We start from the raw sequence: 18,936 nt of genomic DNA, 5'->3' as shown, positions 1-18,936 counted from the left end.
TCAAAATCACAAATCAATACAACATCAAGATTCGCTGAAAGAAAACTACAATAAACATAAAAGATGCAAACAAAAGTAACACCAAGGTAGTCTTCTTGATGCAACAATTTGTCCTTTGTGGAGATATTGGATGTGCTCACGATTTTAGCTTTGTGATGATAATGGTGCTCCAAGTGCTCAAGATAGTAATGTTGATGGTATGAAGGTAGTAACATGAAGTCTCCAAAATGACATGAAGTTTGCACAATCAAAGTTGCATGGGCTCTCCAATCCCAAAATCACATATTGCTTGTTGCATAATGAGAGAATGAGGAGTTTGACTAAGTGTAAGAAAAAATGGAATGGAGGGCTAGGATTGAAAGATATGAGGATGAAGGGTGAAGAATGGTTAGGATTCTCACCTTTTATGAGAGGTTGACAAGTGACAACCTTGGAAGCCATGAGAGGACATGAGGAGTTGGGAGAAACGATGGGTGGAGTGCAAGAAAGTGGAGGATGTAGGAGGAGTCGACATTTGATGAGAGAATGAGTGGAAGAATTAAAAATTATTTTTAATTTCAAGTGGGAAAAAAGAGGAATTTTGAATTAAATAATAATTTAAGTATGGAAGAAAATGCTAAAGCATTTAATTAAATAAATATGGAGGTTTATATAATTAAATGTGACTAAGGACTAGAGATAAATAAATAAAATTAATTCATCTAAGACTATAGAGGAAATAGGCATTAATTAAATAATTTGATTAATAATATGACTATAAAGGAAAGGGATTATGATGATTAATTTGATCAAATGTTAATGATCAAATTTAGGTGTCTAGAACTATTTACTATTTTACTAATTTGCCAAAATTTCATTTGAAAATTCAAAACTGTAATTCTTATACATTTTTTTTTTTAACTATTTTTCAAGTACTACCCCTCCTGCAAGTCATGTGGGAATTCCTTTCAGCAAGTCAGATTTAAGGTTGTAACAATGCATGCCGGTAGAGCTTGGATCACAAATGCACCTCCTTCTGGTTGGACCAAGCAAACATGTAGGGAAAACACTCTTGACAGGTAAATTGAGGTAAAAACAACGGGCCTTTAGTGACAGTCAATTTGTGCCCTTATGAATCAAAAACATTTTAAGAGACTCCAATCAGAGAATTCATTTACCCACAAATATATGCACATTCAATTACCTGTCCCAAAAATCAAGTTCGTTAACAATGTAGAGTTGGAGAAAATGCCCTTCTAAGCATCTTTTCAAATAAAAACATCGTTCACTATTATTCTTGCTTGTAGTTTCTTAGCAGAACTTGTGTGAGATTATTTCTTCATTTCAAATTTGGTGTCTCATTGGCTTATATCCACCGCATATATAATCTGTCTGATAGTCAGAAAATATTTCTCCATTAATTTGAATGCTTGATATGCCAACTAAAGGCGTAGTATTCCTCCATGAAATCCAAAACATCAATTTAGCTTTTAAATAGGTATACATATTTCTTTAAGGTGACGTTATATGATTTTTCAATGTGATTTCTTGCACTTGAGAGGTCACTGCATCTATCTACGCTTTTTAGAAAAACAGAAAAAATGTGACTTTCGACGAGACATAAGAACGGATGCATGCGATTTGCTTGAAGGCATATAACCATTGTAGAAGTTCAATATAATACGAAATATCCCCAATCCTTTTACATGATTCTTGCAGTGATGACAAGATTGCATTACATATAATGAGCATAATCCTCTACTTTCGATGCAAATATGTATGTTCCCTAGAAGCACCCAACCTGTAAATAAATGAGTTTTCCACAATCCACACACAAATGGAGGACCAAATCTTTCCAAGAACCAATCATGGCTATAATGCAATTCAATTGGGTGACTTATGAGAAGTGCTCAAGTTTCAACATCGTTCCTCTCAAATAAATACCAATACAACATGCTACGGTTTTGAGTAAGTTAAGTACACTTATATGGAATTATCAATTAGGTTTTCTGGAGCCAAGAGAGATGCTATCAAGTTTGTCAGGGACGGAAGCTTGTTATTTTATGTTAAGAAGCTTTGTACAAGAGAACTAGAACTACCATGATCCATGCACAACATTTGACCAAGAACTCAGATCAGCTAGGATATGTTCATTCCTACTACTTCTTACTCACAACTTGAAACTAGACATTTCTGACCTTGATCTTGGCCTCTGGGTGAGGTTGATGCGTCTTCTTTGGACTTGCTGGATGATGAGAGAATTTATGAACAGAGAATTTAAAGATAGGAATGAAAAGAATATAGAGCACCATGAGAATGAAGGGTGCTGTCACTAGCCAGCCAATCAGCTGCCAATAAAAACATAAGAGTTTGTCAGCATCTTGTTACAACACTATAACTTAAGATGAAGCTTCTGTAACTTGACAAGCCAGACAAACACATTACCGCATGCATGACTCCAAGAAGAACTTCGTGGGAAGCCTGACCAGTGATGAGCTTTTTGAGGGCATCTGAAGTCAAGGGCAAATGGGCTCCGCCAGTAATAACTTCACCAACACGCAAGAAGGGTATGACCAAACTAGATGGCAAGCCATAGATTAATGTCATCAAGTAAATTGTTTGAGTTCAGATATTATCCAGTTTTGCACTAACCAGAAAAGGTAAACAACAAAAAATGGAAGAAATATATGCCCCAGTTAGCATGGGAATATAGCTAGCTACAAAAGAAAATATGCCTCACCTTAATTCTATGGGCGTGGCAATAAGGTTGGCAAGCATCAGGGTAGGTGCCTGAATAGCGGACCCAAGCAACGTTGCAGCGATCCCGCATAGTAGCACAGTTACTCCTGATTTAGAAAAAGAAGTTTATCATTTAATATAGGTACAATATAAGACCTTCAGAGCTTAATTCCTCTACTCTTTCAATGATTCAACATGAATGGCATAAGCTGCTATAAAACAATAGCAGTCATATATGGATAATGAAAAAACTGATGGGATTGACATAGACATTTCATATAGCCTACATTATACTAGTAGAAAAATTCAATGCTAAATCCCTAACTAAACGTGAATAATGTGCAGGTAATCCAAATTCACAAGAAATTCAGGTTTTTTCATTCTTTGATAATAGCTACAACAAGAAATGCAGGGCATTGAATTTTTAAGATACCTGGCCACTGAAAAAGCAATGTCAGTGACATGAAGATTTTAATTCTGCCTCTGGTCAAATATGTTTTTTGCTCAAAACTTTCATCTTATAAACACATTTAAACATGTTCCAAAACCTCATTGGTTGCCACCATGTTGAAAACTAGCATTGTCATCTCCATGTAAGATAATCAGCCCCCGTGTACTCCCCTCAAAGGATAAACAGACCTAGGGGCTAGGATGGCAATAGCAAACTAATCATGATAATTTAAAAAGTTACCAAATCTCATTAAGGCTGAACATATTAACATTGTCTAAAAGTGGCCAGATACATGAAAGGAAAGGGCATTCAGTGCCCTGCAGACTGCAGAGTGCTCAAGATTACGAAGGTTCCACAGCTCTTTTTATGATTTTATCTTCTTTCTTTTGGAAAATGGATAGTGTATTCAATGAGACTGCAAGTTAAAATTGTCTAGGAGTTTTAAAGACAGAAACGTCTTCCTTGGTGATATTGTTGGAAGTTTGGCTCAAACCCTCTTCAAACGTCATGCACAGGACAGAATAAATGGTTCCTCCCATTTATTGAAACATGTTCTTTGATAGTGGAAGAAGCTGCATGGAAAAACATGGATTTGTTTTAGCTTAGACCCAGGTCAGTGCGGTATCCTTTCTGCCAAAATCACCCAGGACTAGCACCCAGTCTCATCTCTTTTCTAGGCATGCCACTGGAATGGTGCAGACATCAACTAGAGAACCCTGGTGGCTGGAACTGAGTATGAAACCAGTCTCATGTCTTTGCTTGGTATGTTATTTTAAAGAGGGCAGACATCACTAGAATAGAAGCCTATGGGGGTAGTACGAAATTCCACCAATCTCATAGAATAGGCAGGTTTAATTGACTTAAGGTGCACAAATTTCAACAGTATGCTTTGCATTTAAATAAACTTGAATTGTCAAGAAAACATTTCAATGCGCTCAATTGTACAAATACTCTGAATCTGATTGTGTCACTTACCACAAATGGGAAATATGCCCAAGGTAAGGCCAAGTGCTGCTGACAGAGCTAACTGCTTTGGCTCTACACCCCTGCCACATAATGACACTTACATCAGTGCAATCCAGTATAACATAAAACTACAATCAGATCATCTGTGCAGTATAATTAAGTAATTTTGGATGACTGTAAAAATCAATGTTGATAGATGATAGGAAAACAAAACTTAAATAACAGACACCCGATTCCTAATCTAGCATAGGCATTGGCAAAGGAAAGGACTTGTCGTTCTTTATATCGGGTCAGAACCAACCAAAAAGGACTGACCCACAACTGTGTTGATTTAAATTGAACCCATAGCCTCAATAACAAAATAACATTGCACGACTAAATTACCAACTTATGAACTACAGAGGAATCTGATAAAACCTTAGTAACAAAGATCTGTAAGGGATAGTTTAAGTATGAAACACAGTTCCCTTACCTGTTATAAAGTATTATGATATTAGGCACCAGCTAGTACATAAACCTTGGTAACAAAGATCTGTAAGGATTATAGTTTAAATTAAGTATGAATCACAGTTCCCTTACCTGTTATAAAGTACTATGACATTTAGGCACCAGCTAATACATGAAGTCCTAAATCGAGACAAATTGAAAGAGAATTTATTTTAAATTTGGACACTAATAGGACCCATAATTTAAGCAAAAGTCAGTACACTGATAATCCTGTAGACCAATTTAGCCTTGAGATTAGTAAAAATCAATCCATCTAATCTTATCTCTATTCTCCTGTCTAACCATATTTATCTTCTTATAGTTCTGCTGGCTTGTATGAATCAGTATCAAACTTAATATATATTTTTCTGTCCAGAAAGACCTTGAAATTTGAAAAAATCATGATCACGTTTCAAACAAAACCAAACTTGGTTAGCATTCAATTTGTTTGCCGATACTTCTCCAGCACACATAATTACCAACCCCATGAGAAACTAGGGAGCTGTAGACAGAAATCTACCTAAATCCATTTGGAATCCACACTCATCCTCAAAAAATTGCATTTCAATTTATTGTTTAAAAAAAAAGTCCAAATACAAAAAACAACAAAGGATATGCAAAATCGGCACCTTTTCAATATAATGATATAATCAGCAACTGAAAACCACCCTAATCCTCAAATCTTGCATTAATATCCATAATTTGAATAGAAGAACAAAGCCAAAAACTATAAAGGATACTCAAATTCGGTATCTATTTCACTATAATTTCCAATGGAAATCCATAATAACTCTCAAACCTTGCCTTCCTGTCCATGATTTGAATAAATACTCAAAAATAGAAGAACCAAAAATGGTATTCGAATTCCTTTAAATACAATCACTAATCAAAATCCACCCTAATCCTCAAACCCTTCATTACAATTTATGATTTATATAAATCCAAATACAAAAGCCACAATATATATCCAAATTAGGTGTCGTTTTCAACATAATCATCAATTGAAAGTCATCCTAATCCCCAAACCTTCTTTACCATCAAGGCCTTGAATTAAAAACCAAATACAAACACCACCAAAGGTTTCTTATTTTGTTAACTTTATCATACAATCACCAACAAAATCTACCCTAATCCCAAGCCTTGCATTACAATCCACGATCTGAACAAAAATCCAAATACGAGAGAAATAAATGGTATCCGAACTTGATAGCATCTTCAAAATAATTACCAACTACAATCCACGATAATCTCAAGCTTTGTATTACAATCAATCATCCATACAACCACCTAAATACAAAAACTACGAAGGACATCCAAAGTTGGCATTTTTCAGTGGAATCGCCCCAATTGAAAAACTTCCCAATTTTAAAATCATACATTTCAATCCACAAATTGAATAAATGCACAAATGCAGGAGCTGTAAAGTATATCCAAAATTGGAGGCTTTTTTAATAAAATTACTAATTGAAAACTGAAATCCACCCAACCCAGTAAAATCCTTGATTTTAATAAAAACACAAACAAGAACCATGAAGGCTATCCAAATTTTGTAACTTTCTCTATACAATCATCAATTGAAATCCACCCTTATCGTGCATAACTGCCCATGATTTGGAGACCATAGAAAACTCAAAGGGCATCCAAATTAGCTACATTTTTCTATCACCAATTGTAACCCATCCCAATCTTTAAACATTGCATTGCTATCCCGATTTGAAAACAAGCCCAAATTCAATAGAACCAAAAGGGTGTCCGAATCTGTACCTTTTGAGTATAACAACAAGTGGATCGACGATCTTCAGACGAATCCAACCACCCAATTCAGCTTTAACGCCAGTCATTTCTTCACCCGTTACAGATATCGCCTCCTCCTGAAATGTCTGCAATCGATCAATTGTTCCGTAAAACCTCGGAATTGACACTACTAAACGCCTGCGTCCTACACATAGAAAATCATTGCAGAGAAAACAGAACAGAGAAAGGCAAACCACCTTGTCTGTTGGGAAATATGCCTGTCAGACAGATTTTATAAACAAACATACATCATTTTGCTTGACTTGGGATTTTTCTTTTTCAATTCGTAATCCCTTTCCCATGGATTTGTGCTCTGCCATGTTTTTGGGGGAAGCCTGTCAGAGGTTTTTATTCTTGTGGGTATCGAGGATTGCTTGGCTTGTAAAGGCTTGAGATCCCTTTGGGTGTCCGGGTCCTTATTGATTGTTGTGTATAATCAAAGATTTAGGTAAAGAACTTAAACAATCTTTTATTAAACAATCTTAACGGTTGGATGCTAGGTAATGCCTATCGTGGATTTATCTAGGTAACTTACAAATATTCAATCATATATTGGATTTATCTTGATTGCAATCAGGGATGTAAAGGACACCGCTGCATTTGATTACGCCAGCAATTCTCTAAAATATCTTCAACATCATCGAGAACTTTTCCGACAATTCTGTTTCTTTCTGTTCAAATACCCGAATTGGATTATAATATCTGCAAATGCATTTAGGAAGCGAAAACCTCCATGAGCTGGAGGCCATGTGACCGTTTTAAGTGCCAAAGTTATCCGTGTACGGTATTATAAAAATAAATAAAAGTTCTTAACATGTATTAAGTTTTAAAAAAAAAATTTAATTAATAGAATTTGGACATAGGTTTCAACAATAGTAATATAGTCTTTCAAGCCATGTATTGAGTTAAATGATTTTATAATTTCATTTGATTCACTAGCTTGGAAAAAAATCATTTATTTTATTTAAATAATTGTAAAAATTAATTTCTTTAGTAACATTGTAGAAGGTGATGGAAAATATAGATATAGTAAAGTAGAAGGAGATGAAAGGTATAAGTAAATGTTCAAATATCAATTAAATAATGAAATTTTCATAGTTCATATTGATTGTTAACTAATATTTTATGGATTTGACAATGTGTATTTTTATTATTAATGTTTTGGATCAAATTCTATGATCCATCATTAAAGTAAGATCACAAGAGAAGAGATAACAAGGATAATAGCAAATCAAGATGACTAAATAGATGAAGGGAAAGGGGCCACAAGAGTGAGATGAGAAGGATGAGAAAGGACAAAAACTAGAGTGAAAGGAAAGAAAAGGCCTAGGGGAGGGCTCGAGATTAAGCTCAAGAAAACAAGCACAAAATAAAATAAAATATAAAGATGTAAAATTATAATGTATATGACACATATCAATAAAACCAAGTAATAAATAAAACATAAGATAAACAAAGAACAATTTACGTGAAACTATAAACAAAATTTGAAATATATAGTATAAAGAAAATAATGTGTATAGAACAATATATGTAAAATAAATTAAAATAAGAAATAAAGAACAAAAATAATGTAATTAAAACAAAGACAAAATATCAAGTTTACTTGAACATTTTGAGCTTGTTCATATATCATCTTTGCTTGAACATTTTGAACTTGTTTAAATAATAAAGCTATGGACCAGATTTATTTGATCTTTGAATAAAAAGATAACTAATTTGATTATGTTTAAATATCAAATTTACTAGATCATTTTGATCTTGTTTAGACACCAAATTTAAATGGATCAATTTTAATTGGTAGTTTCACTTGAAACTTAAAACTTTGAAGAATTCACAAAGTCAAAACAAAAAGTTAAAATATTCTCTTCATTCAAAATTATATTGAAAATTTCAAAAACTTCATGAAGAATATTTGATGGTAGCCCATTTCATGGCGAAAACTTATCAACTAATAGTAAAGAAAATTATATAATAAGTTCCATAACTCATAAATTAAAATTTCTTTAGTGGCAGTCTTCATTTGATCACCTTGAAGTTGAACAACCTTCCAAAGCTTTTTGTCTTACATACCAATACTATTATATTATATATATGTCTTAATAATTAAGAAAATGACATCTTAGAGCATAGAAGCGTAATACATTATGCAACAATCTAAATGTAACCAAAGAAGTGTATCAAGGGGAACATGGTGAGTCAATATTCATCTTTTGCAAATGAAATAACTCCACCATTAAGGAAAGATTTATCATGTTTTAACTCAAACTAAAGTAATTTTTTTTACAAGGATAAAAATAAAGTTTGCATTCTACATATTGGACCTTCAAAATTTATGTTTAAATGTGTTCATGTCTAAAGCGAAATGGGAACTATTGTTTTAACAAGATATTTTAGCTTTATGTTATAGTTCAAAAACCTAATGAACTTTAGCATTGCATCAAAGTTAATGTTACATCTTTTTTGAAAAGTCCTAGCATATTTAAGTTATAGTATTTTAAAGAGAAATATATTTTATTTATTCATATTATTGTGTTTTGAGAATATATCTAATTGAGATAATGAACATCTTCTTAAAAAATGGTTCTCATAAAAAGCAATACTTTGATCTCTTATATTACTTTAGTTTGTGATCAAATAATTTTATGAATCACCAAAGCACTCAAATTGTATAGAATAAAAATAAATTCTAAACAATTATTTTGGGTAAGGTATTTGATCCATTTACAAGAAAAAAAAAAATAGTACATTTAATGATCCTAATGAAGCAATGTAAGGTAGATTTGAACAAGATTAAGAGGGGTTGTTGAAAGGGAAAATATGGAAAATATCATTGGCATTCAAATGATTCATCAAAGTATTTGTAAGTAGACATATAAATCTCTCAGTCACAATCAATAGGCCTCAAATCTTGGCTTTTGTGAAATGAATGAAAATGAAGGGCAATAGAAAGCTATAAAGGAGAAAGAAGAAAGAAGCATAAAGGCTTAATGATATAAGGATTTTTATTACCATTTTATATAACATGTAAACTACTAAATATTTTCAAGAAAAGTATATATTACCATTTTGATTTACCTAGATGGACCTCCTTTAGACTTTGAGTTTCTTGTGCTTTACAATATTTTCCCCTCTTCTTGTTGTTAGAAGACTCTACTCATTCTATTGAACAAGAAGATCAAATTCTATTTTTGAAGACATGATCTAAAATGGAAAACCAATGTGCCTTATTCAAATCACATATATTGAAATATTATTTGAAATAGAAAACCCCATCCACAAAGAAGAAGGGAACACTTTACTACCTTTAAATGACACACTTATTCAAACCCTATTCATCCCTTAAATGGTCACTTTACAATGGGGATATGGGAAATGAGGGATCATCAATACTATTTACACTATAATATAATCCCAATCAAAATTTGATAGAGTTATGGGCAAGCAAGGAAGTGTTATAATTTTTTTATTTTATGTGAGAAGTGTGAAACAAGGAGTGTAGTGCATAACTGCATAATAACAAATGAATGCTCCTACCCTTCATATCTTTACCCACCACCTCTAATGAATGATCTATTTGATTGTGCGAAGATAATTAGAAAATTTACATTACAATATTAGAAGCCCTTAGTACTAACTATTTCATTATATTGTAGTAAAGGCTTTAGATGGATATGCTTTGTAATTCATCCATTGAGGTATTTTGAATAATCTCATATGCTTGAGATATATTAATTATCTTGAATGGAAGTTTTATTATAGTGTCATAAAATTGTAACCCTTTACAATTTCACACTCCTTTCTAAGCCCTTTCGTTAGTTTTTCCTCTCATAGCTCATTTTCAACCTATTTTTGGCCTTGGCACTATCAAACTATTGGCATATGCCCATTTGATGACCAAACCCTATGTCCTAGGCCTGTGCACTCTACATCCATCATTCTCTTCTCTCATTTTGGGTGTACTAGGGTTCCTAGTACCATAGTCACTCCAAAAGTGGCCCAAAATCAAACATGTTGGAGTGTCAATTCCTGCCATTTGTTATTGATCTTGATATTTTAATATGATTGTTGGAAGTCAGCCTAAAATATGAAATACCTTGTGGTCGTTATATAAAGGCATCCTCTCTAGTTTGTTTTCATCCATCACAATACCCACACATTTCTAGCACTTCCTTGAGTAAATGTATTCGTATTTGAGTATTCTAGAGTAGCAAGCTACATCAACCTATATGCAAGTGCATTTTCATGATTGATCTTTACTTGTCATGTCATGTTATTGCATCGACCCTTGAAGGCCTTATCCAAAGAGCATTTCATCACCATCATTATTAAGCTTGAGGTAAAACCATTTCAATTCAACATTTCCTTAAGGTTTTCAACCTCTTTCCTACTAGGTAAGATCTCTTCTGATCATCATTGTTATAGTGGAGGTTAATTCCTAATCGGGATTTGAATTAGACAAGCCCCTATACAAAACAATATTTTCCCCCTCTTTCCTATGTGCATGTTACAAATCTAAAACCAAATATTATAGTTGTATAAAGTAGATTAAGACATACTGTTCCAGACTTTGAACAAGTGAAAAACCTTAGTCTATGTCAATTTGCACATGTGACTAACATTGTTAGAGTTATCTTTTATTAGCTAATAATTATTTATTTAATTATTAGTCTATTATACTCTATGTTTAAGCTAAACTTAGGAATCTTATAATTCTTTAGGGTTTCGAGTATCCTTATATAAGGATTCTCTCTTTGTAATTTCATAACAATTATAATTATTGAATTGCATTCTTGTTGCACAATCAATATGACTCCTCTTTTCTGGATCTTTGAATTTTGGCCTCCATAGCTTTTTTGCTTCTCTCCTTCTGTGATAGGTTTGCATGCAAGTGATCCTTGGGAGTTGTAGAGTTGATTTTTCCTCAACTCTTATATGGTATCAGAGCTCCAGATCTACATGCCCCTATTCTCTTCATGAGAGATTTTGAGTCTTATTCTTCAGATCTGTATATTCGGGGGTTTGTGTAGTTGATTTTTCTGGGGGTATCTGATTTTTGGTACATTTTGGTGCCAAAAGGACCTCACAGTTGGATTCAGGAGGCCGATTCCACAAATTTTGATATAGAATTCAATATATTTTGGTGTTAGGTGTTCGTGAGGCAAAAAAAAATTAGGCCCCGGGCCGTACGACCTCAGGGCACGCAGATCAGAAAAAAATATTTTTTTGGGGGCAGTTTAATGGCTTGCTTAGGCTGATAGGGTTAACGCGGACCGTCAGTGGTCAATTAACCATCGAGGCTGTGTTGGCGGTTACCACCGATCTCCCAAGCGGTCACCGCCTGACAGTTTTTAAACTGCCGGCTCCCACCACAGGTGGTCAACACATCGCCCGTCTCTTGTCCACTGCCAGGCCACCACCCAGAACCCGCTCGCCGCCGCCCGAAAACCCGCCTGTTGCTATTGCCTGGAACTTCGCCTGGCTGTCGCCGCTCGTCACCTGCTCCGCCTGGTCGTCGCCTGACTGCCACCCAAACACCACCTCCCTAGCACTAGTAGGGGGGGCTTTTTTTACTTGAAGGGTTTTTTGACAGGATATTGGTTTTTTTGCCATAACTTGGGCAAACAGAGTCATTTTTAAAAAAACCTTATATTGTCGGAAATCTCTTTCCAATTTCTATCTAGATATGGAGGTTTGAATTTTATATTTTTCTTTTTTGATGTTTTTTTTTGCTATCAAAGCCAGAGGTTCATTTTTGCACTTCGGGAGACATAACTTGAGCATATGAACTCTATTTTTAAAAAAAATTATATCATTGGAAATCTTGTTCTATTTAATTTCCATTCATATGATTTTTCTTTCCAGATTTTGCTCCAAGTACATTTTATTCAGTTTTTTGCTTTTCAACACTCTGGTGAATATCTTGGATGTTTCAAGTCCTGGGATCTCTTTCTTTGAGTAGGATGTCTTGTATTTGGTTGTTCTTTCTATCTTTCCAGCCTTCTATCTCTTATGATCATTGTATATATTTTTTTGTAAGCATCTTCTTTATGCAAACGCACTGAGATAAAGTGTCAATATGCATTGTATACTTGGGATATTGCACATCTTGTGCCTTATTGTACATGCACTCCATTATAAAGTGTCATAGGGGGGTTGATGTTTGTGTGTGGGGGCAAAAGTGAGACTAGGTTAACATGCCCTAATCCTACCTTTTGACACACATTACGGAATACGAAAGAGCCTAGAGATATCGCACAATTGGCTACTTCTTTTGGTGAAAGAGAGAGCCACGGGATATCTATTAGGATTTCTATTCCCTTGTTGAAATTGTAAGATCAAGTAATGCAAGTTCAAACCCTAATCCCAAAATGCAAGTATGAACTAATAACAAGATTGCAGAATTGAGATTAAACAATGAACAACTGTAAATACAAGGATGAAATAAGAATACAGATGTGTACCCGGAGTCAAAATCGGACTGAAAATGTTCGGGACGGGGGCGCAGGCGCCACTGTCCTGAAAAATGCACCGAAAACTGCTGTTCTGCACTCTGAAACACTGTCGGGAAGCTATCTGAAAGTTGTCTGTCCGGAGGACCAGGGCGCCCAGCGCCTCTGTCCCAGGGACCAGGGCACCCAGCGCCCCTGTCCTGGCAGGACCAGGGCGCCCAGCGCCCCTATCCCAGTCTTCTGCTCTGCAATTTGATACAGAGTGTTGTCTCGACCTTCTCTCTCCGAATCTGTATCCCGCGGCGTCGTCCGAATCCCGAAACCTGCAATGATATCTGAAAAAGGGTGTATGGGCAGCTATATAGGGTTTTGCCTTAGTCAAACCCCCGCTTCGGTGATTTCCACCTCCACGAATAGCCAAGTTGTTTTGTAAAATGTATTGTGTGTGCAGACCTAGTGTGTGTGCAAGGTCCTAAAATGCAAGAAAGCAAACTAGAGCCACCTAGAAAGTAAACCCTAATTGCTTGTAAATGATAACGTAAATGCTCTAAATCAAGATGCAAAGTGATCTAAAGCATGAATAAATGATGTATTGAAGCTTATGTAAAGACATGAAAACAACATGAAATCATACCCAACCCTCAAGGGAGGAGTACAAGCCAATCTTCAGTCGGTAATCTCCTATTGTTCTTCAATGTCTTCCAAGCCCTAAATGGATGAATGGAATTGATAAATGCTTGATAGAGGGATGTTGTAAGATGTTGAAGTCTTCAAAGATCTGCTCTTTCGCTGCATATGAAGTTCCTGAAAACAAAAATCGGATCCTTTCAAATGAAGAAAGAGAGCTCTTATGTATGAAACCCTAGGTCGCAATTTCGTCTTTTGGCCGACCTAGAGATTGAATATCCCGCCAATTTCTTGGGGTTAAGCTTTATTTTATGATTGGATCGCGCTCCTAAAATTTTGGGAAAAATGTCCGGGACTGTGTGCACTCCGGGCGCCACGGTCCCGACAACTTTTCACCAAATTTTCAGGGCCGTCAGATATGATGATTTTAGAGAGAATCCCGAAGTTACAGGTGATTTCGAGATGTTTTGACCCCCGAAATCAAGCCCCCAAGCTCAGAATAGGGCCTAATTAGGTTTTTTGATTAAGTGATGTATTGGAGGAATAAAATGAAAGGGGCACGCTTTAATGAAAGGGCCCAACTTTGTGATGTGGAAAATGGTGAAATAGAACCTTTAGACCTAATTAATTTGATTAATTAAGTGCTAAAGGGGAAATGCAATGCAAAATGCAACTGCGCCAAGGCGGGTGCTAAACTAGGTGTTAAATTGTACCGCTTTTGGCAAGTGCGTACAATTTATGACGTTACAGTTTTCCTTTGTTTTCCATCTACCTTTGTCACATGAGTGTTCCTTCCATGATATTCACCTCATGATGTTTGTCAAGTGAGTGTTCCTTCCACGACACTATGTACTTTCTCCGCACCTTCGATGTTCCTGGGTTCTTCATCATGTAGTTCTTGTTGGCCATCCTTTTCAGTAAACTTGTCCCTCACTCTTGTCCTCATTATGGGGGGGTTTCTCTTGTTGGTTCTAATGCTTCCTTGGTTCGATTGGAAATTTCTTCAGTTGTTTTCCTTTGTTTGCCATCTTATTCGAGTAGTGTCATTTGAGGGCACTCGTGTAGATTACAGTCTTCTCTACCTGGTCATGTTCTATTTCACTGGAGGTTCTTCAAATCAGCAGTTATTCTTCGACAATGTTTGCAACTTCTTCATGCTTCAGTGGTGTTCTTCATGATCTTCCTTTGTTCCTATTTTCTAGGACATTCTCTTATTGGAGGCTTCTTTAGACCTTCACTAGTCTTCATCTCTTTTTGGAGTAGAGTTTTTTTTTCTCTATTTCTTCGCCTTACAGAGACTCTTTTGTACTTGGGTACCTCATCAAGCCTAGTTGTCGGAACGCATTGTTACTTTCATGCATTTTTGTTTACATGTTTTTTTAGTCCTTAGTTGTTTTTTAGCTACTCCCTAAGTTCATCTTAAAGGGGGTGTTAGAGTTATCTTTCATTAGCTAATAATTATTTATTTAATTATTAGTCTATTATACTCTACGCTTAAGCTAAACTTAGGAATCTTATAATTCTTTAGGGCTTTCACCTTTAGGGTTTCGAGTATCCTTTTATAAGGATTCTCTCTTTGCAATTTCATATCAATTGTAATTGTGGAATTGCATTCTTTTTGCACAATCAATATGACTCCTCTTTTTTGGATCTTTGAATTATGGCCTCCATAGCTTTTTTGCTTCTCTCCTTCTGTGACAGGTTTGCATGCAGGTGATCCTTGGGAGCTGTAGAGTTGATTTTTCCTCAACTCCTATAAACACTTTTTGGTTGAATTTTAGAGGGATTGATCTATAGGACATCCTAATCCATAATCCAAAAGTTTAGTTGACTAGAACACCTTCAAATGTAGGGTGCCTAGCATACTTGACTAATACTTTCAACTCCAAATTTCAATGGCAAGTTCCTCTTTGTTTCTCATTTCCATATTTGTGCTTTTGAGTTGATTTTTTGTTTATTATATTTCTATTTATGTTGAATCTTGTCATTTTTCTAGCATTCTACCTAGTTATTGTATCATTTCATATCCAGTTATATCCAGTTTACTATCACTGGAAAAGAAGGACAAGAAATCACATGGGATAAATTAGCCCATTATGATTTGAAATTAGGTGCACCAAGGAAAAGGTTTGACCCCGAAGGTTATATAAACTTCAAAATAAGGAAACAAAAACTTGGAAAATATGTTCACATTCCATTTGTAAGAAATGATCTCATAAGAAATGTGGATGAAAGCGAGGTCGAAATGGCCATTGACAAATGATGCTCTACAAAATGGTGCAAGGTTAGACTATAACATGTGGTCATATAACACACAAAAGCAAAGAAACAAAGGCAAACATTAGTGTTAATCAACCAAAAACTAGTCTAAGCAGGGATAACAAAAGAGACACTAAAAACAAAGTAAAACATTTAAATATGAATATAAATGCAAAAAGACATCTCCAAATGCCTTCTACCATGCTCTTAGCTCCTTCTCCCTTGTTCCTCTCCTCTCCAAGCTCCAAATTAGTGTAGCTCTCAGCAGCTTTTTGCACTATGGGTGCTTATGGAGGTTCAAGATTGTAGATGATTATGAAAAGTATGCAAATGCAAGCTTAATAACCAAATAAGGATGAGTTATCTAAATGCTATTTGTTAATTTTAACCAAAAGAGTGAATATGAGTAAGATATGCTAAATGCTCTCTAAAATTCTCTATAACTTAGATACATACAAGTTTTCAGGATTTGGATTATGAAGAAATGGGCTCTATTTATAAGAAAAATGGAGCAATGGATGGTTGAGATTGAGTAATCTCAACAAGGGTCGGGATTGAATGATATTCAATCCATGTGATGGCTTTCAATCCAATCCTAGGATGACAAGTGTCAATATGAGATAGGTTGAGAGGAGAGGGAATAAGCATTAAATGTTTGACATGACCTGAAGGTTAACTTGGGAGTTAAGGTCAAGGTTGGGTTGAGTGAATAAATTCTTTATTCAAAGAATAAAGCTTTTATCCAATGGATAAACTCTTGTGCCAAGGTAAAAAGGATAACCATGGTCAAAGCAATAAATGCTCGAGGAGACACATGAGTCATATGAGGGTTGAGTTAGGGGTTAACCATAAATGGTCATGTAAGAGCCATAAGTGGTTTGGAAGACTTTGGAGGTTAATTTGTTGAACACAAAAAGCATTTAATGTTTTTCAAAGACTTTTTAAGTCTTTGAGAAGTGACTCCAAGTTGCTTAGGAATGTGACAATAATTAGGGGATGGATTAGGCTAATTAGGAAGGGTTTAGAAGAATCTAGAAGGGGGTTTAGGAGTGCAAGTGGATTTGGTGGGTGAGGGAAAATGGGATTTTACTTAAAATAAAATTAATTTATTTCAATTTTTGGTTGCAACTTGCATTTGTAGGAAAATGCAAGTGGGGGGATTTATGATTTTAAATAAATGTTTTATTTAATTTATTTAAAAGAGGAAAGAGGATTAATTTGAATAAATAGAATTTATTCATTTAATTAATTGTGAATTTGGTTTAATGAATTAATTAAAATAATTTGAATAATTTATTTAATTAATAGGAGAATGTTTGAAGATGATTTAATTAAATATTAATTTAATTAACTGATGGTTAGTGTGTTTTTAATCAAATAAATAGAAAATATTCATTTAATTAAAATGAATAGATTTGTGTGACTACATTTGCCCCTCTTTGAGACGGTGCGGTTTATCGCGTTGTTTCAAAGAAAGAAAAATAGGTGTGAATAAATGCCCCATAAAATATTAATTTAATGGGTGGTATGCCCCCTTGAGAGATGGGCCGAAAAATTTCGAAAAATCGGGCAATCTCTTGAAAAAGAATGAAAATTGGCAGGGTGGTAGAAGATAAGATTTTAGCAACGTTGGGGAAAAAATAGAAGAAATCGGAGATAAAATGAAGGGAATTCTAGTTGGTGGGTGGGAGGAGATAGCTCGGCTATCATTCCATCAGCTGGGGTTGACCCAAGCACTCGACTATGAGAAACGGGATCGGGTTCTTGATCCATACCACTCGTAAAATAATTAATTAATTAATACTTTCAAAGCAACTCATATTACGTACGATAAGATACTGCTATCTCCCTGCTCTAATGGGAGGCTCGGGAAGTTCACGGGGACCATGGCGGTCAACGGGGGAAAATTAGGGTTACGACGAAGGGTATATATGGGGAGGAAGGGGTGAAAACAAGCTTATTTGCATTCACATCCATAGTGAAATTTTAGCTCTACTAGTGACCTTTTGGAAGAGCAAATAACAGTTAGGATGCTAGTTCCCATAGCAGAACACCGGTTAGAGAGAGTCTGATGATTCCAGCGGCCAGATGACTATGAACCAGCAGTATGTGAATTTGAATTTTTTATTTTTGTGCATTTTTTATATATTTTTTGCTTAGTCCAAGTTGAGTCAATACAATAGCACTAAAACTGTGTTTTGGCATTGTTGTTAATTAAATTAGTGCTATTGTGCCGCTATAGCGCTATTGCATAGTGGTTTTAGCACTTTTGGCAAAAGTTGCGCTATGGTATAGTTGTTTTAGAGTGTTTGTTTTTGTAGCGCTATTGAGTAGTTGATTAAGCGCTATTATTGTGAAGTAGCGCTATGGTATAGTCAATGTAGGGCTATTGTTGGTTTAACACTATTGCATAGTTGATTTAGCACTTTTGTGATAGTATTAGCGTTGTTGTATTCAAAATAGCACTGATGTGTAGGAAGATAAATGCCCCAGTGTGTTTGAAAAAGGATCTCCCGATGCCAATGATGGATGGATGGAGATGTGAGGTGAGAGTTGTTTTGAACCATAGCAACCCTGATGAGACTTAGGTCATTAGGATAAATGTCTGATAAAGTCTAGGTGTGCCATGATTGCTTACCTGTTGAGACCCGAAGATAATTGATCAAAGTATTTGTTGATAGTTTAGGTTTAAACTTAAGAAAGTTTGAAACAAAACAAATGATGATGATGGTTGACGCACGTGTGTAGGAGGATCTACGCGTCTTACAGATGTGCGAGAGACATCCCTCGACATAGGTGTTGCGAAATCGTTTGATAGAGGTATAGGTGGATTGTATTGTAGCGACAGGCTTGTACAATGTTATGTATATGCGCGTGATTAAGATGAATCACAGGTTGATCACAACATTGGTCGAGCGATGGCATAGTGAGACATGTACATTTCACTTGGTGCAGGGAGAGATGACAGTGACACTGGAGGATGTATGGTGCATCCTGCACATTCCTATTTGAGGAGAGCTGGTGAGTTATGACCGAGCGTGGGGGACATTAGCAGTGCAAAGATTTTTTGAGGAGGATGTCTTCATTGATGATGGGTTGATAGCCTGGGAGGACATAGCAGCCTTATATGAGCCATTACCAGTAGTGTTATCAGGGATTGTTGGGGGACTATTGTGTCCAGAT

General features: G+C 35.4%; 1 protein-coding gene across 5 annotated transcripts; it reads right to left on the bottom strand.

The window, feature by feature from the left end:
* Positions 1-1,831: 1,831 nt before the first annotated feature.
* Positions 1,832-7,069, bottom strand: LOC131067024 (uncharacterized). Of its 5 annotated transcripts, none has more exons than XM_059217000.1 (6): positions 6,951-7,069; positions 6,386-6,501; positions 4,145-4,215; positions 2,720-2,825; positions 2,425-2,557; positions 1,832-2,327 (listed from the first exon to the last, which is right to left on the bottom strand). In XM_059217000.1, the coding sequence occupies exons 2-6, from the start codon at positions 6,460-6,462 to the stop codon at positions 2,163-2,165; spliced, it is 552 nt and encodes a 183-aa protein (XP_059072983.1). In that variant the 5' UTR covers positions 6,463-6,501; positions 6,951-7,069; the 3' UTR covers positions 1,832-2,162. The 5 variants fall into 5 exon arrangements, with proteins under 5 accessions (XP_059072983.1, XP_057857943.2, XP_057857942.2 ...); XM_058001960.2 differs by lacking the exon at positions 6,951-7,069 and adding an exon at positions 6,664-6,913 and having other exon boundaries at positions 6,386-6,492; XM_058001959.2 differs by lacking the exon at positions 6,951-7,069 and adding an exon at positions 6,664-6,912.
* Between the last annotated feature and the right edge of the window lie 11,867 nt (positions 7,070-18,936).

This window comes from Cryptomeria japonica, chromosome 3 (assembly GCF_030272615.1).
Source record: "Cryptomeria japonica chromosome 3, Sugi_1.0, whole genome shotgun sequence".
Classification (NCBI taxonomy): Eukaryota; Viridiplantae; Streptophyta; class Pinopsida; order Cupressales; family Cupressaceae; genus Cryptomeria; species Cryptomeria japonica.
The sequence above is the reverse complement of the archived record's forward strand: the minus strand, read 5'-3'. Positions and strand labels throughout refer to the sequence as shown.